We start from the raw sequence: 27,442 nt of genomic DNA, 5'->3' as shown, positions 1-27,442 counted from the left end.
TCTTCTGCTCGTGCTCTCTGACTACTTCATGCAGCTAGCGCCATGTACCGATTAATACCAAAAAACAACAGCACTACCACTAATAATAATAATAATAATAATAATAATCATCATCATCATCATCATCATCATCATTAAAAAAAACACACACATACACAGCCATATCCATGGTCCCTGGTTCAGTCCTGAGCTTCGGTTACTGTTTGTGTGGGAAAAAATCCATGCATAGGATTCTTCCAGGTTCTCTGGTTTCTCCAGTGCAAGACATTGACATTGTTTGCCAAGGCTGGAGTGGACGAAACTGAGTGAATTGCACAGGGCCCTGACCTCAACCCCACTGAACTCCTTTGGGATGAACTGCAACGCTGACAAGGCCTCCTCGATATCAGTGCTTTACCTCACCAATGCTCTTGGTCAGGTGTGATTGATCAGGTGTCCACATACTTTTGGCAATATAGTAATCAGATAATCAGGTGTCATCTTACTGATCAACCTAAGAGTACATGGTGTTCTTTAATATTGATCAAGCATACTATTACCAGTTTAAAGAAACTACTCAAAATGCATCTTTTTCATTTTTCAACTAAATATTTTTACTGTGTTTGTTGGGTTTTTTTTTTTTTTTTTTTTGAATTTTACATTTTAGTTTGATACTAATACATTTCATATTACTGTGAACTGTATTTGAAATTATTAATGGGAGAATATATTCCATGCAGAACACATACACAGACATGCAAAAGATTTATTTCCTTTGTGGTTGTTTTAGTGCTTTGATGACTCTGTTCCTGTAGAAACCACATTCATCTGTGTCTAGTGTCTAGATGTTATGTCATTTAAACCCACCTTATTGCATGATGTAGAAAGTTAGAAGTCAATAAAGCAAATTATTTTCTTTAAGAAGTTTGATTATTAAAATCTGTCACCTGAAGGCATAGTATAACTTACATCAACTTTATATTTAATTTTATATTGGCTTGATACATCTGTTGGGCCTGAAGTCATGGCAATGCTTTCATTTAAGTTTTAAGCTAAAATGGAAACAATTTGTGACAAACACCCACACACATGTACAAAGATGAATATGCGCATACATACACAGAGCCCCAGGAGGCACTTCACATGGCCAATCAGAGAATGGCAGGAAGTTGGTAAGTGTTTTAATCTCACTCACAAGAAATCAAAAAGCAGATGCATTCACTGCGGTCTGTTGAACAGCAAGTAGAGAGCAAAAAAAAAAAGAGAGACAAAGAGCAGAAATTTTAAAAAGAAGATAAAAAGAAGATAAATATGAATCCTGTTTAATTGAGTGAAAAAAGAAAAAGAAGCACAGATACACAGACACCTAACAGAGCTGCAAGTAAGTACACTTATAAAGCTCATCAATAGTCATACTTTCTGTGTCTGGGTGCAGGTTTTATTGGTATGTGCTTGTGGTTCGCTACTGTTGTTTGTATTCCTCAGTGATTTTTCATCCAACATAGATTGGTAAACAATATTTGTACACTTGATTAAAACAGAAAGATTAGTTTTGTAATGTTCTATTGCATTGTGTTGGTAAAACAGTCATTGTTTGAAGATGGTAGAATTAGGAAAGAGTGAATAAGTGTGTGTCTTTGAAAGATCGCAGTAAAGACCTCTACAGAATCGCCCTCAACCTCTTTCTCTGTCTGTATAATTTCTACAACTTAGCTGACATAAACATACCTTTCCTTAACTGGCAACAGGTTTTTTATAGGAAGGAAATGTAAAAAGGAAGGGTGGCACTAGAGAAACAACAGATTTATGATTATTTGTATTTCATGCTGTTCTAAAGCTGAGCTGCTCAAGAGAGATGTCCTTATTTATGTGGTGTGCTTAACTTGAATGAACCTATGCATGCATCTGTGCACTTGTGCACATGTGTTTATGTGCCTTCTAAATGCCACAAACAACAGCACTGAAACAGCATTGAGGCAATGAGGAAAGAAAGTACATTCCAACCAGCTGGTGATGCGGTACAGGAAATCCCACTCCCACTCCCATAGGAACTGTGTGCACACAAATTCAGTTCAATTAAATTTTTATTTATATAGCACTTTTAACAATGGACATTGTCACAAAACAGCTTTACAGAAATCTTGATATAAAATTTTAATTAAAAATTTAAAATTATCCCTAATGTGCAACCCAGAGGTGTCATCCCAGAGATGACAAGAGAAAGAAATCTTGAGAGCAACCAGACTCAAAAGGGAGCCCATCCTCTTCTGGGTGACACCAGATAGTGTGATTATAAATAATTTCTCTTCAATAACTGTATACTACAGAGTCAAAAAACTCTATGCCAATGAACCCTCAAGATCTGCACCTTTACTTAAGAGAAAAGCTTATTAACAAAAGGCTTGAATAAACCTTGCTGTAGCCTTCATTATTTGAGGTGAAATAGCCTGCACCTTTTGATCGAAGCCGGCATGGCAGATCATAAAAGACCAGAAGTTCACGCAGGTACTGCAGCGCAAGACGACTCAGTGCTTTAGAGGTCAATAGTAGTATTTTATAATCAATGCGAAATTTTATTGGGAGCCATAGCAGTGTGGATAAGATGAGATAATGTGATCATATCTTCTTTTATTAAGGACTCTGGCTGCTGCATTCTGGACTAACTGAAGCTTTTTTACAATAATCTAACCTAAAGGTAACAAAAGCATGAACTACTTTTTCTATCATGTAGTGACATTTATATATTATCTTAGAAGTATTTCTGAGATGAAAGAAGGCTATCCTAGTAATATTATCTATATGAACTTCAAATAAAAGACTGGAGTCAATAATCTCACCAAGGTCTTTTACTGCTGCACATTATGTAACTGAAAGGCCATCCAGAGTTACTATGTAATCAGAAAGCTTACTTCTAGCTGCATGTTGTCCTAGTACAAGTACTTCAGTCTTGTCAGAATTAAGTAGGAGGAAGTTACTCAGCATCCAGTTTCCTTTATACATTTATTACTTTATTAAGTTGGTGTATCTCATCTGGCATCGCAGTAGCATGACTGTGTGTCATCAGCATAACAGTGGAAGCTAATAATGTCAAGGATTTGCAGAGGAGGCAGGTGCAAATGCAGAATACTATTTTAATGAAAATAAACAAATGACACAAACAATGCAAACTTAGACAACAAAACATGAATTATGGTTTCAAGGCAATGCAACATACATAGACTAGAGAGCATTAACCTTCACAACAACAAAAGACAAAAGCTAAACAATGAGAGATGACTTAAATAGTTGTGCTAGCTAACCCAAAATGTGATACAGGTGCAAACAGTCATGTGACATGATCGAGTGAAGTGCAGTGGCTGATGGGAAATGTAGTCAATCACCAATTTCAGCATAAACCCTGACAAATAACATGTTTTTGAATAATTGTACCCAGAGGTAGCATATATAGAGAAAAAAAGCAGTGGGCCTAAAACTGAACCTTGTGGAACACCAACCTTTACCTTAGTATGCATAGAGAAGTCACCATTTACATCTACAAACTGATAACGAGGAGTCATATAAGACCTGAGCCAAGAGTGGGCCATTCTCTTAACTCCAACATTTTCTAGTCCATCAAGGAGAATAGTCAAAAGTGGTGTCAAAAGTGGCACTAAGGTCAAGCAACATAACATAAGGAGACACAAACCTGATCGGAGGCCAGTATTAGGTCATTTAACACTTTAAACAGCACTGTCTCTGTACTGTGATGAGGCCTAAATCCTGACCGATAGATTTCATGAATCTTTTTCCTATGTAAGTATGAGCATAACTGTGGCATGGTATGGAGATGAAGGCGGATGCAGTGTAGATTTCATGTATTACAAGTGAAAACACATAAAACAAAGATCATGAGACAAAACAAGAAAACAAGAGGCAATATCACAGTATAAACATAGCAGGAGTAGCAGAGAGCGACAGACAACCACAAAAGACAAAAACTAGACAATGAGTGCTGTACAAGACATGACTTAAATACTAGTGTGCATTAAACCTAAACGTGAAACAGGTGCAAATAGTCATGTGATGTGAGTGTTGTGATCAGGTGAGGTGCAGTGGCTGATGGGAGTGGTAGTCCTGTGCCGTATTCAGCGGAACCATGACAGAACTCTTGCCCTTTAATGCTCGGGTCCCGAAGCACAATATGTATTCAAGAGGGGATACTGGGCAACCAAGCCCAAAGTCTCTCTGTTTCTGAATGCCCTTGGGTCGCCAAGAAGTGATATCCTTAGCATCCGCTGCAGGGCAGAGGGGTAGATGGACGTCCTCAACCGAGCAATGAGGCAGGGTGATGTCCTCGGTGGGGCAGGGAGTGTGGCAGACAGTACCAGCCTGTTCAGGAGGCCCCCTCCTCTAAAAACTTCCAAAGGCTGCATTACTTCGAGCTATTCCAGCGTGGAACTGACCCAATCTCCCTTCCCCAGTTGCTCCCACATCTGGCGGTTCATCTTCAGTAGTTCCTTTTGGCCTTTGTCAAAAATCTGCTGCATCAATGGTAAGGTCTAACCTTCTGCCACAGTATGGAGATGGAGATGGATACAAGTACAGATTTCATTTATTCCAAGTGAAAACAAATAAAACAAAGACCATGAAACAAACAAGAAATAGAGGCAAGGTAACAGTAGAAAAATAGCATGAATAGCAGAGAGCAACAAACAACAATGACCACAAAAGACAAAAGCTAGACAATGAGTGCTGTGCAAGATGTGACTTAAATACTAATGCTCATCATACGTGAATCAGGTGCAAACACTCATGTGATGTGAGTGTTGTGATCAGGTGAGGTGCAGTGGCTAATGGGAGTCGTAGTCCTGTGCCATATTCAGAGCAACCGTGACACACTGTTGTGCTACAACCTTTTCTAAGATCTTGGAGATAAAGGGGAGGTTTAATATTGGCCTATAGGTGGACAGCTTTGGGGTTTGATAACTGCTAGTTTAAAGGATTTAGTTACATAGCCAGTGCTCAGGAAATTGATTATTCGTTATAGAAGTTTAATTGCATCTGGTAGTATCTGTTTGAAGAAATGTGTAGGTAAGTGATCTCATACACAAGTTGATGATTTTGATGAGGAAATTATTGATATTAGTTCAGTCTCTCGAAGCGGAGCATTCTAATCCTTGATCTGATGTAGTTATATTGTCATCTACATGGTCAGTTATCAAATTGTCTTGTTTAAATTAATAGCCCTAATTTTTTGCCTAATATTTTCAATTATCACTGAAAAAATTAATAAAGTCATCACTACTACATATTAATGGTGTGCATGCTTCTGTGGTGTCTTAGTTAATTTTGCTACACCATTAAACAAAAGAATGGTGGATTATTTTTGGTATCTTCTATTCAAGTGGATAGATATGTTGATCTAACAGCACTAAGAGCCTTTCTATAGCTAAGAAGGCTCTCCTTCCATGCTGTTTGGAATACTACCAATTTAGTTTGATGCCATTTCCGTCGTAATTTTCAAGTGGTCTGTTTTAAGGTGCATGTGTGATTGCTGTATCAGGGAGCTAGATTTTTCTCTCTAATTATTTTTCTTTTAAGTGGAGCTATAGTGTAGTGGAATGTTAGTAGTGGAATGTTAACTATAAGCAAGCAAGCAATTCAGTCACCTGATCAAGATCTGTGGGGTCAGACAGTGATCAAGGTTGATAACTCTGGGAGATTATTGATATAACTATGTACAGTACCTGACATGAATGTACTTTTGACATGGTAGCATGGTGAAGTGCATACATTATGGCTAAAACACATTTTAAATGAGATGAGGTAATGATCTGAAATAGAGTCAGGCTGCAGAAGTGTGACTATATTTTCTATATTTAATCTGAATGTTAGTATTAAATCAAGGGTGTGAGCACTGTTGTGGGTGGGTCCTATTACGTTCTGATTCACCCCTACTTTATCTAGAATGGACACATTCAATGGACTCTGTGTACTGTATACAGTTCAGAGGAGTGTGTGTGTGTGTGTGTGTGTGTGTGTGTGTCATAAGTCATAAGTCACAGTCGGGGTCATAAGTTTACACACACCTTGCAAAATGTTAATAATTTGAAAAGAAAATAAGAGGGATCATAAAAATTGCATTTTGTTTTTATTTATTTAGTAAATTGCATTATGTTTTTATTTAGTTTTTATTTAGTAGTGCCCTGAATAAGCTATTTCACATAACAGATGTTTACATATAGTCCACAAGACAAAATAACTAAATTTACACAAATTAACCAGTTCAAAAGTTTACATACGCTTGATCCTTAATATTGTGTGTTGTTACCTGGATGATCAACAATAGTTTTTATGTTTACATACATACACATGTACATACATACATATATACATACATGCTTAACCCCCTCTGTGAACTCAGCTTTCCAGAATGCACCGCGGCCTATGACCGCCCTGGACTACACTTCCAAAAGCACACGATCACGCTCACAGTCACCGGACTTCTTGTTACACTCACCCTGTTGCCTATCACATACACATGAAAGGGACACCCACTTGCAAACACGTTGTGAAGTAATACGCTCAGTTTGTTCATTGCATCTGACTATTACCAAGCCGTATAATTCTATGATTGTTGAACTGGCTTTTGCTAGTTTCCTGTTTTTTTCGAGTTTTTGCCTTAGTCCAGTTTGCCCTGTTTGTGCCTCATCTGACCTACACCTGTGTTGTGATTCTTATCTTGCCTAACGTTTGTGGATCTGTCCGCCTGTATTTAATAAAACACGGTCAACTGCAACTGCATCCCTTTCAGCCTCCAGTGATCTGACACACACAGATACACTAATATATATATTGAGACTGGGGTAGAGGTAAACCTTCAAACAGGTCACAGAGCCAAACAACACTGTAATGGTTTAAATCCAATAACCTGCTTCTCTCTTTGAATTGAAAATCATTTCCATTCCAGTTTGTAACACTACAAAATGTGGAAAAGCGAATACTTATGCAAGACACTAATATTTTTTTTTATCTTCTTGTGTTGTGCAGTGTTACTTGTTTTAAATATTGATTCCTGTGTTAAATTCCCCATTCTCAAATACTTTGCAAGAATAGCAATTTTAAGTTGATAGATTGTTAGTTTGTATGCTGTAGTATCTGCATTTATGCAATAGGTGGCAGTAGCAACTGCCATCTATTGCTTCAGTAATGGGAATAACAAGCCTTCAGTGTTGCAATCTCAACAAGAGTTTCTTATTCTGTAACAATGTGCTGTCGGCATCACTCTAGTTGTAATAAATCTCTGTCCCATGTCCTATAATTTAATCTAATCTGGTTTTTATGGTATATTTTTATAATTATTTTATCATTATCATCAGTGCTTCAGTTTGACTATCATCTTGAACATCTTGTTTCATAACTTCTTTTCCTGATAACTGCCTGGATTTGTTTGTAATCTTAAGTGATGTGTGAAAAACTACTAGTATTTTATGCCTTTGATATGTGGCCTGTTGGACAGCAATTTTCCCTAAAGACAAGAGCATGCTATCTGATCTAAGCCAACCTCGTGATGTTCCTTGTGATGAACCAGTGATGACGCTCTCCCCATGGAGGTCACAGGCAGGAATTCCTGAACCCAAAACAGCTTTTTTTTATATGGCAGTGACTGTGACTTTCACACATGCACAGTTAAAGAAATACTCTCAGGTGCCTGCAAAGGAGTTTGTACCTGTTACTGAAACAGCTTCCCTTCAGGCAGAAGAAAGGCAGCATTAGTAGGTAATGTTTTTCTGGTGTGATGTATGGTGAAGGCATGAATTTTTGTGTGTGTATGCTGATGTAAACATTCATAGAGACCCCATCTTTTCCTCTGCACCATCAGGAAAGAGATGTATTGTACTGTATGTATGTACTGCTTCTCCTTGGAGCTTCTGCACTTATGACTCACTTCCTGATGTTGTAGATGGTCCCACAAAGACACTCTAAAGATTTGGATTTCCCTAAACAGTTTATGGCCAAGTCACAACCTTGCTGCTGCTGTAATCATAAAGACGGTCCTATATTTATTCCAGGAGTCATATTCATGGTATGCTCATACTGAACATCCTTAGACACACATTTAATACTGTTTGACTTAACAGTATTCAGTTGCAGAAAAGTAATGATTTATAATATCACTTTGCGGGTTACCTAGTTTATATACAGCGGGTTTCCATTTGAATCTGTTTCCCCTCAAGATTTCTTCCTCATGTCATCTCAGGAAGATTTTCTTGGGCACTGTCACCTCTGCCTTGCTCATTAGGGATCTAAATCTACATCCAGATATCTGTAAAGCTGCTTTCTGGTAATGTCTTTCATTTAAAAATGCTAAAAGCACTCTATAAATAAAAGTGAATCAAACTGATGTCTATGGTAGTCTTTGTCCCTGCAGTTGCAAGAGCATCAGTTCAAAAAGATGTGGTCGGCTGGCTTCTCATGCCTTGATGGAAGCATGTGAAAGCCTTCACTCTCCCTGGTTGGTAGCTGTCGTGTGATGGGGAGAGATGCCTGATGGGTGGGAAATTGCCATGACTAAATTAGGGAGAAAATCAGGGAGCAATCAAAAAAAAAAAGAGTCCCAATCATGGGACTTCTTCCAAAATCAGGTTGAAAAATTTAGTACTGTTTGCCAGCCAAGCTGTTAACTAGCTAGCTCAATTTCACTGAAGAAGGTAGACTAGACATATAAACAAAAAAGGAAATAATCAAAGTAATTTATTTACATGTTTATTTATTTACATGTTAATAATTGTGTTTTCTTCATTCTGATGTCTGATGAGAACATTAACTGAAGCTCTCGACCTGTATATGCATGATGTTTTTGCATTGCGCTGCTGCCACATGATTGATTAGATAACTGCATGAATGTGCACGTGTTCCTAATACAGAGGATGGTGAGTCTATAAACATTTCATTACTACATTTTAATACAATTTCCCACGTAGTCCCTCAGTCTGACTTGCACGCCGGACATATCATTAGCGAAGATACCGTTACTGTCAAACTGACAATGTGATCATCACTTCTCCTCAGTAATTACTGAAAAAGCATACATTAAAAATGGCATGTAGGGTGAAGCTGCACCCTGTGGCATGGGGTACATCAGCCACCAATAGTGGGAACCTATTGGTCTATTTTTTAAATGGATTTCTGTCCTCTCTTTTTTATTTCTCCCCCTTCCAGCATCCTTTGCAGGCATGTCTTCTGGGGACACACTCATATTGCCTACAGTGCCCCAATTCAGGAGGACAACACCTGACAAGGTAAGCTAGTTATACCTGTCCTACAATACAGACTCATAGGAATGAAATTGACCACCCTAATTAGACAGTACCTTCTTGTTGACAATTTATATGCTGTACAATCTCATTGGCAAGTCACTCTTCTGTCACATGGAGAAAAAGATTTATGGAGATGTGAGGAGTGGGCAGTGGTCTTTACTGTGGAAAGAATTTCATGTTTATTCCATCAATTACCTTCGTACTTAAAAATTTCGTTGAGACAACAAAGATCCAGGCAAACATCTTACATTCCCACACCCCATTCCCCCAACCTATCTGAGGTTTGTTCAGGCAGCTGCAAGGTACAGATAAGAGAGCATGCAAAAAGAGGGGGGAAAGGCTCAAAGAGGCGAAACAAGCATAGACATTAATTGTGTGACTCTACATCACACTAAAGATTATTACATTAGCAAGCTATTTAAAATGACACTTCAATTTATAAAACAGATTTTTCCATCACTTCAAAGAGCCAAAGTCAGGTTTTAAGTATTAAATACTTTACTAACATTTAACCATTGCTTGTGTTCCAAATTTAACGATAAGATCCATTGCATCAATATCAATATTTGCATTAAGATATAGACCTAAGCATTGTTTCAGTATATGTAATGGAATGCTACCAAATAAGATAATGTATTTAAGAGCATCTAATGTAACACGAATAGCTAGTGACTGCACAACCACAATATGTCCTTATGGAAGCTAAGCTTCGGCAATAGAAACTGCTGTATTTCTGCAGATATGGGTTCCTTTTTACTCTTTACATTTTTATGTTCAATTCAGTTAACCATGAAACTGGTACATACAGGCTTAAGTCATTGACAGTAAAACAAAGACACATACAGTGCACATGTAGACCCATTTTTATTATTACATTTTTAGGTATATGTACTTATTATGATTCGGATTTTCTAATTACAAGTCATTCCTCTTCCTTCCTCCATTAATGTGTAGTGCAGTGTTTATCATTAACAGACAAGAATTCAGTACAATGCAATAAAAAATATAGCTTCGAGCCACGATGATGGGAGTAAATTACTAAGAATGAGGCATGAAATATGCTATTGAAACAGTAGAGGTAGAAAATGGCCTTCTAACTGAAAGGCCTTTGAAAGAATAACACATATAATTATTAGTCCAACCAAAGCAGGACTTTATGTACAGCTTGATAAAATACCAGATGAAGAGAAGTAAAAAGGTAGGACCAAATATCATTGCATATAATACCAAAATATTCTCCACAATATACATTGTATATGGACTGTTGTTTTGTCAAATTCTAGCTAATAATATTTTCACAATATTTCAAACTTAGTGCCATAACAGATTATCAGGGTCTGTTAGGATGTTTTCTGTGTTAACAGTACTAAGCCATGACAAATGCATACTCTGAAAATATCACAATGATCACAGTGTCACACCAGAGTTTATATTATACAATGACACTTGGAGGGGACGTCATCATTTGTTTTTCTCATAGTGATTGCGCAGAGATCCTTTATCTACGTAATATAATGCAGACTTGCTTCAGTAAACAGGAGTATATAGTTCATAAGCACAAATATCATAGCTATAAGCCTATTACTTAAGTAAAAATGGGGAAATCCCATATCATGTACGGTACATTATACAGACTATACTAATCCCACAACATTTCCACACTCATATAAACACCCGGAATGAAACTTCACCGTGATGTTATCTCTCCCTCTCTGTCCCCTCATGACTCCAGTGCAAAATTAAACAATTACAGTTACTTAACTATTTCAGAGTGCATGTTGAAACGAATGCAGTGACAATCTTATATTCACCTATAGGGCACCTGTGCTTTCACTGTTTTAATTTAGTCTGAACTTTTGCTGCTCACCTACAGATCAGCTCATAGTCTGATATTTGGATAAACTAGGCTGTATTTGTTTTATTTTATTTTGAACAGACCATTAGTGAAGAATGCATTTCCCACACACCTCCAAATTGCATGTTTTATCCATCTCTCTGTGAACTAACATGCGTGGATGTGACATCTATATGCATACCATGATGTATAGACAGGGGAAGTTAGTCTATATGTCCCTCCTTAAGCTGACGCAGGTAAGAAAATGAGCTTAGTACTGTTATCACTCTGAGGGTTGCTCACTGTCAGTTATGGGAACTATAAAATCTCTATTTTTCTAATTATATATACATATACAATATGTATAGTATATATACAGTAAATTAAGCCTATAGATAAAAAGCTCATAGACAGTGCTAGTATTAACTATAAAAGATAAATATGTTGTGTGCTACAAGTGTCTAATTAGATCAAATAAAGTAATTCCTAACATTTCTCAGTTCATGAAACTTTTAATCATAAACATTTCTCAATTCACTTATATCTGTTGCTGTGTTAAATTTTCCAGTTTTAGCATATTTTAAATGAAGTCATTTCAACAAAATTGTTAAAATATAAGGTGTTCAAAAACGTGTGACTGGCAGTGTATATCTTGGCCTATAGTAGAAAACATACTTATTCATGCAGTGGGTTAGGTGCCACAAGCAGTACTGAGCAATGAGAAGGGATGTTGAAAGGATGTTCATTTTGAGCCTCAGGGTCTTTATGATTACAGCAGAAGTCAAAAAGAAGTGAAGTTATCCACTTTAGAAGACGTGAGTCTTGGCCATGAACTACTATTAGTAAGTGCAAGTCAGAGGAGAAAATCACGTGCCTAGAAAACCCTTTCTGCCTGGCCTCCTATCAAACACAGTAGGCTAAATTAGCAATAGTCAAACTCTTAAAATTTCTGTAATACGTTTTTATTATTTTTTCACTATCATATCCAGGATTCCTGCGTCGCAGCCAGTTATTGTTGTTATTGAGCATGTGGGACTGTCTGTTCCTGTAGAGGCGGTTAGTAATGAGTGGGCTGTTCCTGTCGGTATTTGCACAGTTAGAGCGTAGGCTTGCTCGCGCACGCTAGCCCACGCACCCGCGCGAGGAGCCTCAGGTGGCAGCGGCGTGCAGGACCTGTGCTGTGTGAAACGGGATGAATTTCTCCGCGCTGTGTAAACTCCGCTGGGGAGCAGGGAGAGTGAGAGTGTATCGGGCTGTGTCGGAATAGCTCGCTTTACCATGTAGTCCAGTTGCAGACGTTCTCAGCCAAAAAGTGTTTGATCTCGAATCCGTGTAAAAAAAAAATGCATCTCTTTCGGAGTTACAATTACCAAGTGTTTCCTGATCGCTATTCTGTGGAGAAAGCGGCTATCAGGGGCATCAGCTGGGTAAGTGTATGTCTTATGTAATGTAATGTAATGTAATGTAGCAGTTAGTTCAATCTGTATTCAAAAAATGGTTCTGTATGCAAGAATGATTTTAAACTTAAATGTAAAATGGAAACATTTAACTACATTTTTGGGATCAAGTTTTGGGACCTCTATTTTATTTGTTTGTTTGTTTGTTTGTTAAAGAGCTTGCTGTGAGACTTGTACCAATGGCTTACATCACATCCTCCAGATTCTGCATATGACCCAAAAACAAACAGCCAGACCTGGGTTGGAAACACATAGTGTTTTCCATTGTCTTTGCAAGGGTGTGTGTGTGTTGCCTGGCTAAAAGTATTAAGAAACTCCTATTTATAGCTTATTGTTTATTGTCACAGTCACTTTGAAAATGAATGTTCAAGACGTTTTGCACACAAAGACCCAGATTGCCACTAACTTTAACCTGCAAAACTGTCAGTACTCATTACCTTCATCTGTTTGTCAGGACAGCAGATTTGCGCCTCTTTGACACATTTGACATTTAGAATATTCTGAATTTAAATTCAGCAAGATTTGTTTGTTTTACTCTTTTGAATTAGTTAGTAACTCATTTAGCTCTATCTGTACATACACTGCACTAATATTAGCTCTGAGGAATTTACAGACTGAGAATATGGCTTGCCTCACTCTACAACTCATTCAGAGCTTCCAGAGCATTGTTAGTGTGCTTGAACATGCAAAATAAAAACTTTATGTTGTGACTAAATAAAGAACTTATTGCAAATGTAGGACACTATTTTCTTATCCAAAAAAAAAATTTAATGTACCTATATGAAAATGAGTAATTAGGGCTTAGGGGTTGAAAATGTATACGCAGAATTGCAGTTGATCAAACAGCTAAGAATATATTGTCAGTGGTAATATTAAATTGCCTTTCCACATTAATTGATGACAAATCTTTGGCTTATTTGGTTGCTGGAAAACCTCAAGGGCATTCGGAGAATAGTTGCTGAAAGTAAGCCAGTGTCACACTGTACACAATTATCAGTTTTGGAGCAGCTTTTAAAGATGCGGGCCTTGTCTCTCTACATGCATTCCAGCACAAAGAGTGCTCCATGCAACCATTCTCAAGCACAGACCTCAATTTAAAAAGCACACCTGAGGTTCAGGAACTTTTTTTTTGCTCTTGAGTTCAGGGTCAAGTTTTCACAAGACCCAGAAAATTACAGCAGAAAGGTTAATACATAAACAGACCGGTATGGGCCGCCTGTGTCACTTTAACATTGCACAAGTCAGATATTGTGATACCATGCAACACCTGACCTGAGTGTTGTAAAAGAAGGGTTATAAACATGTCCTGCCAGCAAAAGTGGAAGTGTGGTTTACAGGTTTTTTAAGGGAATGTACACAGCTTAGATAAAGTGTGAGGACATTTTCTGACTGTCAGCTGAGCTTGCAGGCTGCAGGGGTTTTACTAAAACTGCCTCAAAGCCACCAGGGAGACTAAAGTATTATTATTATTATTATTATTATTATTATTATTGTTGTTGTTGTTGGGACATCCACAGTCAGTATCAGACTTTCCAAGTGCAAGTTTGTTGTATTTTACTGTAGCAATCACCACTGATAATGACCTATTTATAGATAAATATTAGGCCCGTTTTTGGAGCAAACCAATAGTAATATAGCATAATACCTTATACAGAATACTTAAAAGAAGGATTTAGAGAACTACATGCCTAGGAAAACTACATGTCAAGGATAGCAAGGACAGTCAGATAAATCAGACTAGGATAAATCAGGTAAAAGACATAATTGATTTTACTGTGCCCATGGTGCATTGGTAAATAATCCAAAACCTCTTTTGGGGCTTTTGTGAATCACATGCCAATTATCTGCTTGATTAATTCTTCAGTCCCTCCATTTGTGCATCATGCCACACTGAGCAGTATGGGAAGCAATTAAATTTTGCTTGGCAAGGCTTTGATTGCAGGAAAATGAGAAGACTTTGTATTCACTTGCTAACTGCAGCACCACAGGCTCTGACTGCTGCTTGAGTAATAATCACAGCATAAGTGTTTGCAGCTTGTGACCTAATACACCTTCAAGTATGTGACACATTACAGCCATTGAAAACCCTTAATTTTTTATGTTTTTTTACTTTGAAATGGGCTTTAAATGATGCCATGTCCATTTTCTGTTTGCAGTTGGATTTTTGCATTTATGTGTCTTTGGAATTTGAATTTACACATTGTACATTAAAGTAGATATTTCATGTGTGGTAATGTTATTACCTTGAAAACAATAATTTTTCATCTGAAGTTTATCATATTTATGTTGCTGACTAATATTTTTCATACCACAAATGTTTTGGCAACTTGTTAAACCTGTTCTAATGGTATTTGGTAAGAGAACAACTTAATGTTTTCATATCTGTCTACCTCTGTCTCACTTTCTCTGTCTATGAAGCAGCTGACAGACAGAGTGCTGATAGACACAGACAACATTCCTCTTTGTGGTATGAATCGTAACTGTGTTGTGATGAACTGCACATGCCTGAGATGCATGACAGGGTGCTATTACTCTGCTGATACATGAGGAATCACATATTTGTAGCTTTTTTAAGAAAAGCACAGTAGATGGCATTCCTCTAGTCATCATCAAAAGTCTGTTGTTGGCTGTCTAGCCAATTTCATTGTAAGACCATGATAAACATTGTGTTGTGCTTCTCACACTTAAGTACAAGATTAAGTTTAAGATTACAAATTTATGACTAATGGGTTGTCTGTTCAGTTCTCCATATCCACATCATATTTTTTCCTGTATTTACTCACAGACACCACTGCCTGAGGCCTTGGACACACAGGACCCTATAAAGCAGGTATGAATGTCTTGAAAACCAGTGTGGCCAAACTCTGACATACAACAAGTATTGAGCGATAATGACTATGCACACACATGTCTATTAATAATTTGTATAAGCATTAATTAATAATTAATGCCTATTAATTAATATTAATTAATAGGTATTATTTTATAGGCATCTATTAATTCTAAAAGATTATTCATACTAAAATGATAAAGACGACATGAATATTCTGCCATTTTCTTTAATAGGGTTTATAAAGACATGTATTTATTTTTCAATATATTCATAATTTTTTGCCCTTAATTACTAGATCTTGCTGCTTTTAATTAATGTCCACACCAGAACCATTAGCCACTGTCTTATTTTATGTTATTTTTTATACCTACAGAAATCCAAACTGGCCGTGCATTATCTATGTGTGTTCTGCTTTTATCGAGAGATATATCATATTTAGACATATACTTTTAATGCTGAATGCTGATTCCAGCCAACCTAAGCTACAAAGAAGCAGGTTAGCCTACACTAGAAGCATTTATTTAAGTAAGGAATAACACACGATGGCGTATGCTGGGTTAGCACCCCAAAGTAGACTATTTTACCCTTCTCACCAGCCACAACACAAAAAAAACCTAGCTTATCATGTTACCAAGAAACCACAAAGTGTCATTTGTCCTGAAGACTATACCTTGGCAGAAAACGCCATTACTGAAGATGAATGAAGGTGAATGAATAAAACAGTGTTAAGTTTTATTGAGTCCATACAATACAGTGCACAATACAGTGCACAGTTCTACCTAGCTGTTGATGTCACAGAGATGGTGTAGGTTGCAAGTACAGGTTTATTTTGTAAAAATCAGTCAGACAATCCAAAACACAATTCCAAAAGCACAGTTAAAAACAAGCAACAGACAGGCAATCAGCAATCAGGCTAGCCTAGGGCAAACATGAAAACAAGGTCAGAACCGGCAATACACACACTAGAACAAAGGCTTAGTAATGTCACTAGAACTGGCTAGGAGCGAGACTTTCCAAAGAGTGTTTGAATGTCAGGGTTATATCAAGGGAAGCAGGTGGTTGGGAACAGGTATGAAATCCAGTCAACTTGAGCATGTGGCTGAATCATGTGATGTGGTTTGTAGTCATGTGATATAGATGGTAAAGTATAGAAATAGTGCAATAGAAATAAAATCTATCATTATTATTACACATGATTATTATGCATTATTACATATTATTATTATACATTTCGTCTCTAGTGAATGCTTCATTCTGTAAAAATGTGTAAGTGCAATATTCAGTGTAGAAAACAGAAAAGATTAAGCCTGTTTTTTAACAGTGTATCACCTAATGCCTTTAAAACTCTAGTGATATGCCATGTCTCTTATCAAAAGATGCCTCTTCCTCAACTGTATCATGTAAATGGCTGAGAGCTGAGTTATTGCAAGAATTTTGTTGTCTGAGCACCAGATCTTAATAAAGTCAGTTGTTGTACCTTAATGAGTACAATAAATGAACCTACTGTTTAGCTGCAAACTTTTAAGAAATAAAATAATGTGGCTACCCCTGTTCCCAAGCAAATTTTGGTCTTGCTTTGATCCTTTCTGAAGTTGTTGTGGTTTTTTTTAGTACTGGCAAGGCCTAAACTAAAAAAACTTTTTATGCGTAGCCAGAAAACTTTCCTTCCAGTGCTCCCCACCCTACACTCATGCTGATGTACACAGTATTAGCCTTATCTGTGACCCTTCAAGAGGTGCCATAAAGGGAGAACACTAGTCTTGATAAGAGTGCAGGAGTCGAGCTCAGCTTCTTTTCCCTGACTTATGCTACTTTAATTCTAATCCTTTAATAAATTACTTTAATAACAGGATTGATTTTATACATATATATATACATATATATATATATATATATATATATATATATATATATATATATATACATATACATATATATATAATACATCCCGATGGCAAGAAGAGCAGCCGAGGCATTAGGTGTGGAGTTTTACGGCAGTTTTTCCTGTGGAATTCAACACACTAAGTGTTTTGTTTGGAGCTGGTCTTCCTGCAGTGTTTCCTTATGTAGACTATGGGCGGAGTAGAGTGTGCTTTAATGAAAACAGTGAGAAGGTTGCAAGAGGGTTATTTTTCACCATGAAAATGTAGTGTAATATTTCTCTCTGATTGTGCTCAGTTTTCTATGTCTATTTAACAATAGCTGACACTTGTCTAGTTTCAAAATGTTGAGGCACATACTGTATGTTTCAGTGTGTTTCACTGTGATTAAAGGCAATTAAGCTATGTTGTTATCCTCTTCATTCTTTTCTGGTATTTGCAAAGGTAGTGAGGTCTGAGAACAAAAGCATGTCTTAGGAAGTGTAGTTGGCTACCCACCATTATTGCTCCCCCTCTCTGTGCTGTACAGTAATGGAGATTTCCTTCCAGCCCAGCAAGGTCACCCTACTACTGGTACTACTAGCGTCGCCCTCAACCAGAAAACACAGTCTGCCACTGGGTTTCCGCCCTTCCCTGCAGGGGTAGAAGTGTTCAAGTGGTGTAAAAATTACACCTCAAATATGTTTAGTACTGTAGTAGGTACAGTAAAATATTCAAACTTTATTTTTTTCTTGCTTTAGAATATTAGAGCAATTAAGCATTCCATGGTCTATTGTGTTGTAAGTATAAATAAAAAATAAAGTGAGTGGCCATGTGGCTAATATATTGAAGTTTGCATTTACGGGAGTTCTCAACTATAGTTTTGTAGGCCTGTAACATAAAACGTCTTCTTGTACTGGAGCATTTAACCTGCAGTTATCAAAGTACGCATGCAGTGCAGAAATGAACAAAGAAAGACAATTACACAATGTTGTAATAAGAGTTTTTGGCACTTAGCATTGCAGTAATAATTGAACATAATTCAGTTCCAGCATAACTGTTCAGCTCTGACATCGAAGGCCATGTGCTCAGTTGAGGTAATCAGGAGTCCTGGGAAATGAATGAGAAGAACCGTGACCTTCTGTATAACTTTATGATCCCATATTTGCCCTCTAGTGGACTGGGCTATGGAGTCCAGAGGACTCGATTTACACAAGTCTGTAGACACAGTGTCTACATACTCTAGGGGCAGTGGGATTATTTGGTAGATTGAGATCAATGGTCTGGTGAGGATAGTTGTATACCAGTCAAACTAAACATGGCAAGTGGGAAAGGGAAAATGAATGTCCCAGATAGTCAGTAATTCAATTAATTTAGCTCATAGTTTTTATAATAAATCCTGACACATTTTGGTGAATTATTGTAATATACTACTTTCATGGAAATAGAGTAAAATAGCTGTCCTTGTGTGAGGTGTTATAGGGGTAGTTTCTTTAGCTAAGTGGTTCTGGTTTTCGCCATGTCAAGAGTAGTAAGAGTATTAAGCAGTGGTTGTCATGTACAGGTTTTTGTCTATTTTACATGTTTTTACTACTGCATGTGAAATAAGCTGAGTGCAAACAGCTTCTCTTTAGACTGATTAAATTAAGGTCAGCCAGTCCCTCACAGGTCAGAAACCCATTAAATCATCATGAGTGACTGACCAAGCTAGAGGTCTCTGGGGAGAGACAGGGGACAAAACTGTTTTCATGATGTAAAAAATTTTTACCAAACAACATGAGAGAGAAGGAGAGGATAATGAGGAAACATTTGCTGGAAGCATGTTGTACTTCAGTCTTAGGACCACCACCTTGCGCAAACTGTGCTGCAAGGAATAAACAAGCAACTTGAGTTAAACACAAGGTAATGAAACAAGTCAAATAAGAAAGGTTAGTGGACTGTGTGCAAAATATTTACAATTTACTTATGTAATTAGATTACACTATCTAAAAGCTCTCTCTCTCTCTTTCTCTTTCTCTGTGTATGTGTGTGTGTGTGTGTGTGTGTGTTCAAAGGGGAGATTCTGGGGGATCTAAGTAGACAGAGGTCCGAGGGGAACCTAGGGAGCTTTCTTGAGAAATAAAATTATAAAACTAATACTGTCAGTAAAAAGTTCAACCTTATTTTAAATACTAAGTAAAGAAAGGGTATAAGGCAATTGGGAAATGTTTTTTATTAAATGCTAGAAATGACTTTATTTTATTGGGGCAATCTAGGGCTAATCTAATCATAAAAAGTCTAAATTTTTATGTCTCTACTTAGATACTTCTAGCACACCATGTATTTATATTTAACATTAGTATTATCACTGTATGATCCTTTCTTCTAGTCTTTTATTTAGATTGGAGGAATTAACCTACCAAGTGTACCTCCCTTTAAAAACTTATTTAGAGTTCCATCAGGACCTAAGATTGAGCAGTTACATCCACCAGTTCCACAAAGTAATACGTTGTTTAATTCTATTTGATTTATGGCAATAATAGTAATTAAACTGTAATAAAATATAAGACTCAGAATACTCTCAGAATACATGTGGAAAAGGTAGTTTTGATTTGTTCACTGTTTTTCAATCAATGTGATTATGTATTTTTAATTTTTTTTAAAAAATATGTATTATTTTATATTTTTTTACTATATAGTCAGGTCCATAACTATTTGGACAGTGACACAATTTTCGTAATTTTGCCTCTGTATACCACCACAATGGATTTGAAATGAAGCAATCAAGATGTGATTGAAGTGTAGACTTTCAGCTTTAATTCAAGGAGTTTGACAAAAATTAATTGCATTAACCATGTAGGAATTATAGCCATTTTTTACAGAGTCTCTCCATTTTCACAAGCTCATAGGTAATTGGACAAACTAACATAATCATAAATATTAGGATTATTTTTAATACTTGGATGCAAATCCTTTGCAGTCAATGACTGCCTGAAATCTGGAACCCATAGACATCACCAAATGCTGAGTTTCCTCCCTTGATATGCTTTGCCAGGCTTTACTGCAGTTGCCTTCAGTTGCTTCTTGTTTGTGGATCTTTCTGCCTTCAGCTTTGTCTTCAGTAAGTGAAAAGCATGCTCAACTGGGTTGAGGTGATCGGACATTTAAGAACATTTAATTTCTTTGCTTTAAGAAGCCCTGGTGTTGCTTTTGCGCTACTTTTTGGGTCAGTAACTGTCTGTACTGTGAAGAACAATCCTATCAGCTTTACAGCATTTGACTGAATCTGAGCAAAAAGTATAGCGCTATGCACTTCAGAATTCATCCTGAAACTTCTATTAGTAGTCACATCATCAATAAACGCCAGTGTCCCAGTTCCATTGGCAGCTATATATGCCAATGCCATAACACTTCCTCCACATGTTTGACGGATGATGTGTTATGCTTTGGATCATAAGCCCTACCTTTCCTTTTCCATACTGTTCTCTTCCCAGAGTTCTGGTACAAGTTAATCTTGCATCAGAACTGGTCAGACTTTTTTTTAGAGATTTTTTAGCAAAGTCTTATCTGGTCTTTCTCTACTTGAGTGTTACCAGTTGCCACTGGTAACACTCATAATAATGGACCCATCAAACCATCTGTATTTACATTCATGACGGCGTCTCTTGATTTTAGACATTGACAATGATACGCCTACCTCCTCCAGCGTGTTCTTGACTTGGCTAGATGTCGTGAAGGGGTTTTTCTTCAACAAGGAAAGAATTCTGCAATCATCCACTTTAGTTGTCTTCCCTGGCCTTCCAGGCCTTTTGGTGTTGTTGAGCTTGGTAGTGCAGTCCTTCTTTTTAAGCATGTACCAAATTGTCGATTTGGCCACTCCTAAAGTTTCTGCTAACTCTCTGATAGGTCCGTTTTGTTTTTTCAGCCTAATGATGGCATCCTTCACTTGCATTGACACCTCTTCGGACCACATAATGAGAGTTCCCATGAACAGCTACCAAATGCAAATTCAATGCTTGGAATCAACACCAGATCTTTTATCTCCTTAATTTGTCATGAAATAATGAGGAAACAGGCCAGACCTGGCCATGAAACTGCTTATCAGTCAATTGTCCAATTACTTTTGAGCCTTTGAAAATGGAGGGACTGCAAAATTACAAAAATTGTGTCACAGTCCAAATACTTATGGACCTGATGGTAGCTTGTCTATTATTTTAAAATAGTGGAAAATATCAAAAAATAAAGACCATTTTCATTTCTTGTTTAGTTTTTAGTATTATTTCACTTCAAATTAAGTATTTTAGTTCATAAAGAAAAGAGAGTAAATAGAGGATCCAAAAGTGAAATCTTGCTGAACTGAGAGCAAGCCTAGACAAGGGACTGTATAAAGGAATTAGAAAAAGACACTTGTGCTTGTGATGCAACAGAAAGTTCGAGAAAGAAACCACACTGGAACACAAACAGAGGGTTGAGGTAGTAGTCATAAAGTGTGCTTTAAAACACACTTTCATCAACCTCTGCAGAGGAGGTGTGGGAGACAGGAGTAACATGATACATTCTCACACCACGCCAATCACCCACACAACGCATGCACTCACTCACACACACACACACATACATACACACACTCTCACAGCATGCATAATGGGGAGTATTTCGTTCTCATATCTTGACTATTGTCTAGCTCATTCTCTGTTTCTTCAGATCATAGTTTAAAATGAAAGCTGCAAGCATGCACCTACACCCCGCACAATCACAGACGCACTACAATTGTTGCCTAGGCAATAACAGGAAAGCAGAGCCATAACTTTGGGCAAAGGGATTCAAGAGTGATTTGCAGGTTCACTCATGATATGAATGTTTTGACCACAGAGTGGAATTCTCTGACTGTAGGTGGAAGGGTCTAGATGAACAAATGGGCTGCTGCAGCTGCCACTTCTGTGGCCTGTGGAGTTATCTGTTGCTACTTTGCCCTAATGTCATGATTGATACTGCTCTGACCTAAAAAAAAAATTTCTTCTTGAAATTTAAAAACATCTAAGGTATTTATGTTTTTTCTCATCAGTCTGGGCCTTTTTCCCCACTTTTTGCAAGTTTAGAAAGGTCTCAATATGATGTGAGCCAAATTTGGTGAAGATTGGACAAAATTTGGAGGAGGAGTAGCAAAAATGGCAGTTAGCATTTTTAGCATGTTATTGTAACTCTAACCAGTAGGTGCAAAATTTGTTGCTTAGCCTCATGTCATGGTCCTGAAGATGCCTATCAAGTGCTGTGTCAGTGCACAAAGTCATTCCTGAGATACAGCCTCACTTCCTGTTTGGCGGTATCAGCCATGGGCCCATTATGGGCAAACCATTTGGAATAATCAAAATTCCTTTGATAATTTTTGTGAGGCTTACTCTGAAGATGATGTGTGTCAAATTTGGTGATGATTGGACAAAATTCGTAGGAGGAATAGAGAAACAGTTTTTGAACAAATCCAAGATGGCGGAAAATCTAATTAGCCAAACATTATAGGGTGCTTTGAACTCGTCTCGGCCCAGGGAATCCAGGGATGCATGGCTTTTAAATTTTGGACACACGATTCAAAAGGTATGACTATAAATGTACTTCCAAATTAGGCAAAATTTAACCTGATGGTGGCGCTAGAGCATTGGCAGCACTTGGCCCAAATTTGGTCAGAATATTCCTTAGACCCTCCCCAATCAGTGTGCCAAATTTTACTTTTTAACAGATGGTTCTATGGGCTCATATAGACCTTAGCCAGAATAAGAAAGAAGAAGAAGAAGAGGAAAAGATAAGAATAGAAATAATTCTTATCTAAAAAGAAAGAAAGAAAGAATGACACACCTTCAGTGCTTGGCCCCCTAATAATAAGAAGTAATGGTTGAATAATAATAGTGTTCCTACGCACCTTTGGTGCTTGGCCTCCTCATAAGAGGAAAAGCAAAGCAATGTATCTATTATCTGTATATTATCACTTAGCCCGAGCACACTTTCAGACCAAAAGCTCAGCTAGACCAGTAAAGAGCTGCGCTCCCTCCTCTGAAAAGTGCCATTATAAACTTTGTTTCAAAATGAAGTTCACTGTATTATAAACATATATAATGAAAGTTAAATTTCTTTTTCTCTCTTTCATGCTCTATTTAGTTTTTGTCTGATCGGATCTTAAAGGCAGCTCGGGTGGTGTACAGTACACTGATGGAAAGAAATCCAGGTCTAATCAGAGACAGGAAACATCACCTTAAGACCTACAGGTACAGAATATCCATCCATTATATTATCTATCCAGCTCTTAAATCAATCAGTTGTTTTTCTGTTACAGTCAGACAGTAGGGTACATAAACACACAGACAAAAAGAAAAACATTTTTGTCACTACACGGTGCTGCTACATTTCACTTGTTAACAGAATTTCATATATCTGAATATATCTTTCATATACTGACTCAATAATGCAGAAGTCCTAAAAGAAAAATCTATAACAAATTTGTACTAAAAAATATGGTACCTGATTCTTTTGCACAGTACTGTATATATACAGTCGTGGGAAGAAGAAAGCACACCCTCCTTCAATTCTGTTTTTATTTATCAGGGCTTAAATAACAGTTGTGTTGTCCTCACCAACGTCTATAAACAAAGAAATAACCTCAGATGAAATAAAACACAGATTTCTATATGTAGTAATTTTTTCCCAAAAAAATAAACCAACATTCAGAAACCAGGTGGAAAAAAATATGTACACCCTTCCTACTTCTGCAAACATTAAGAGAGAAATTAGCATCCGGGCGTTACTAATGAAAAGCACAAGATAATCATCAAGAATTAGGAATTAAAAATTTACGACCTGATAAATAAAATAGAGGTGAAAGAGGGTGGATAGTGGATAAACACACTATATTGCCAAAAGTTTTGGGATGTCTGCCTTTACATGCACATGAACTTTAATGACATCCCATTCTTAATCCATTGGGTTAAATATGGAGTTGGCCCACCCTTTGCAGCTATAACAGCTTCAACTCTTCTGTGAAGGCTTTCCATAAGGTTTCTGAGTGTGTTTATGGGAATCTTTGACCATTCTTCTAGAAGCACATTTGTGAGGTCAGGCACTGATGTTGGACGAGAAGGCCTGGCTCGCAGTCTCTGCTCTAATTCATCCCAAAGGTGTTCTATCGGGTTGAGGTCAGGACCCTGTGCAGGCCAGTCAAGTTCCTCCACACCAAACTCGCTCATCCATGTCTTTATGGACCTTGCTTTGTGCATTGGTGCGCAGTCATGTTGGAACAGGAAGGGGCCACCCCCAAACTGTTCCCACAAAGTTGGGAGCATGAAATTGTCCAAAATGTCTTGGTATGCTGAAGCACTGGAACTAAGGGGCCAAGCCCAACCCCTGAAAAATAACCCCACACCATAATCCCCCCTCCACCGAACAAGTACCGTTCTCCTGGCAGCCGCCAAACCCAGACTTGTCCATCGGATTGCCAAACAGACAAGCGTGATTCGTCACTCCAGAGAACATGTCTCCACTGCTCTAGAGTCCAGTGGCGGCGTGCTTTACACCACTGCATCCGACACTTTGCATTGCTTGGTGATGTAAGGCTTGGATGCAGCTGCTCGGCCATGGAAACCCATTCCACGAAGCTCTCTATGCACTGTTGTTGAGCTAATCTGAAGGCCACACAAAGTTTGGAGGTCTGTAGCTATTGACTCGGCAGAAAGTTGGTGACTTCTGCGCACTGTGCGCCTCAGCATGCGCTGACCCCGCTCTGTGACTTTACGTGGCCTACCACTTCGTGGCTGAGTTGCTGTTGTTCCCAATTGCTTCCACTTTGTAATAATACCACTAACAGTTGACCGTGGAATATTTAGTGAGGAAATTTCACGAATGGACTTATTGCAAAGGTGGCAATCTATCACAGTACCACGCTTAAATTCACTCAGCTCCTGAGAGTGACCCATTCTTTCACAAATGTTTGTAGAAGCAGTCTGTGGCCATGGAAGTGATTGGAACACCTGAATTCAAGTCCACACACCCCTGTTAAAATGGCAGGTTTTTGTGATGAAAAAAATGAATCCAAGATAAATCATGTCAGAACTTTTTCCACCCTCAATATGAAATTACAACGTATAAAATTAAGTGAAAAACAATCAGAAACATTTTAGGGAAAAATAGGAAAAATAAAAAAAAATTGGTTGCATAAGTGTGCACACCCTTTTATAACATTTCATCTCATGTTCAAAGTAATTATCATACAGCTGTCATCAATGAAATTTTTCTGATTAGCCCCAAATAAAGATGAGTTGTTTCTGTAGGATTTTCTTGACATCTTCTTGGTTCCAATTGACTGCTGAAGCCATGGTCCGCAAAGAGCTTACAAAGCATTTACGGGATCTCACTTGTTGAAAGTTATTGATCAGGAGAGGGGTATAAAAGAATTTCCAAAACATTAGACCGTGAAGGCCATCAAAAACAAGTGAAGAAAATGGGGCACCACAGTGACATCACCATGAACAGGATGTCCCTCCAATATTTACAAAAGGACAAGACAAAAACTTAGCAGGGAAGCTGCTAAGAGACCTATGGCAACATTAAAGTAGCTGCAGGGATATCTGACTGATTACTCTCTGCATGTGACAACAATCTCTCGCATTCTTCATTTGTCTGGGCTGTGGGGTAGGGTGGCTAGATGGAAGCTCTTAAAGTGAAGTGAAGTGAAATGATGTGTGGCCAAGTATGGTGACCCATACTCAGAATTTGTGCTCTGCATTTAACCCATCCAAGTGCACACACACACACACACACTGTGAACACACACTCAGAGCAGTGGGCAGCCTTTTTTTTTGCTGTGGCGCCTGGGGAGCAGTTGGGGGTTCGGTGCCTTGCTCAGGGGTCTCACCTCAGTCGTATATATATTTTATATATATATATATAAAGTATATATATAAGTATGTGTATATATATATAGAAAGAGGTCACTTGCATTAGGGAATACCGTTGCCATGAAGGGGTGTACCTGGTCTGCAACAATGTTTAGGTAGGTGGTATGTGTCAAAATAGCATCCACATGAATGCCAGGACCCAAAGTTTCCCAGCAGAACATTGTCCAGAGCATCACACTGCCTCCGCTGGGTTGCCTTCTTCCCATAGTGCATCCTGGTGCCATCTCTTCCCCAGGTAAACGATGCACACGCACCCGGCCTTCCACATGATGTAAAAGAAGATGTGATTTATCGGACCAGGCCACTTTCTTCCATTGCTCCGTGGTCCAGTTCTGATGCTCATCTGTCCATTGTAGGCACTTTTGGCAGTGGACAGAAGTCAGCATGGGCACTCTGACAGGTCTGTGGCTACACAGCCCCATACGCAGCAAGCTGCGATGCACTGTGTGTTCTGACACCTTTCTATCATAGCCAGCTTTAACTTTTCAGCAACTTGTGCTACAATAGCTCTTCTGTGGGATCAGACCAGACGGACTAGCCTTCACTCCCCACACGCATCAGTGAGCCTTGGGCGCCCATGACCCTGTCCCTAGTTCACCGGTTGTCCTTCCTTGGACCACTTTTGGTAGGTACTAACCACTGCATACCGGGAACACCCCACAAGGCCTGCCGTTTTAAAGATGCTCTGACCCAGTCATCTAGCCATCACAATTTGGCCGTAGTCAAAGTCTCTCTAATCCTTACGCTTGCCCATTTTTCCTGTTTCCAACACATCAACTTTGAGAACCGACTGGTCACTTGCTGCCTAATATATCCCACCCCTTCACAGGTGCTACTGTAATGAGATAATCAATATTATTCACTTCACCTGTCAATGGTTATAATGTTATGGCTGATCGGTGTATATATGTATTTTTGTATAGTGGCTTGCAAAAGTATGTAACCTCAGATTTGTCTGACTAACCAATGACAAATTTACATTTTCTTCTATTGCAAACTCATGATCTCTCAAGTGTTTTTTAGAAAATCAAAAACCGAGAACTGCTACTCTTGCAAGTATTCAAGCCTCAGGTTCCAGATGCTCCAGGTGAAATAAATATATTAGCCTTCGACTGTTTCTGAACAAAAATGAGTTCAGTTAAACTGTAATTGAAGAGACTGTCAGTCTGAAGGAAAGGAGAGAAAATTAAGACTATGGAGCACTTTTAAGGATGTTAAAGATAAGGTAATAGAATTGTATAACTTAGCAATAAATGTAAAATT

At 38.0% G+C, this 27,442-nt stretch overlaps 1 protein-coding gene across 1 annotated transcript in view; it reads left to right on the top strand.

Moving 5' to 3' along the window:
* The first annotated feature begins 11,913 nt into the window (after positions 1 to 11,913).
* The window catches only part of rapgef3 (Rap guanine nucleotide exchange factor (GEF) 3), a 35,548-nt gene continuing 20,019 nt past the window's right edge, over positions 11,914 to 27,442 (top strand). Inside the window, exons 1-3 of the mRNA XM_026920774.3 lie at positions 11,914 to 12,539; positions 15,355 to 15,399; positions 23,391 to 23,497. Of these exons, the coding sequence (XP_026776575.1) occupies positions 12,456 to 12,539; positions 15,355 to 15,399; positions 23,391 to 23,497 (236 nt within the window). The 5' untranslated portion in view covers positions 11,914 to 12,455. The remainder of the gene's footprint in view (positions 12,540 to 15,354; positions 15,400 to 23,390; positions 23,498 to 27,442) is intronic.

Source organism: Pangasianodon hypophthalmus, chromosome 16, assembly GCF_027358585.1.
Source record: "Pangasianodon hypophthalmus isolate fPanHyp1 chromosome 16, fPanHyp1.pri, whole genome shotgun sequence".
NCBI lineage: Eukaryota > Metazoa > Chordata > Actinopteri > Siluriformes > Pangasiidae > Pangasianodon > Pangasianodon hypophthalmus.
The sequence above is the reverse complement of the archived record's forward strand: the minus strand, read 5'-3'. Positions and strand labels throughout refer to the sequence as shown.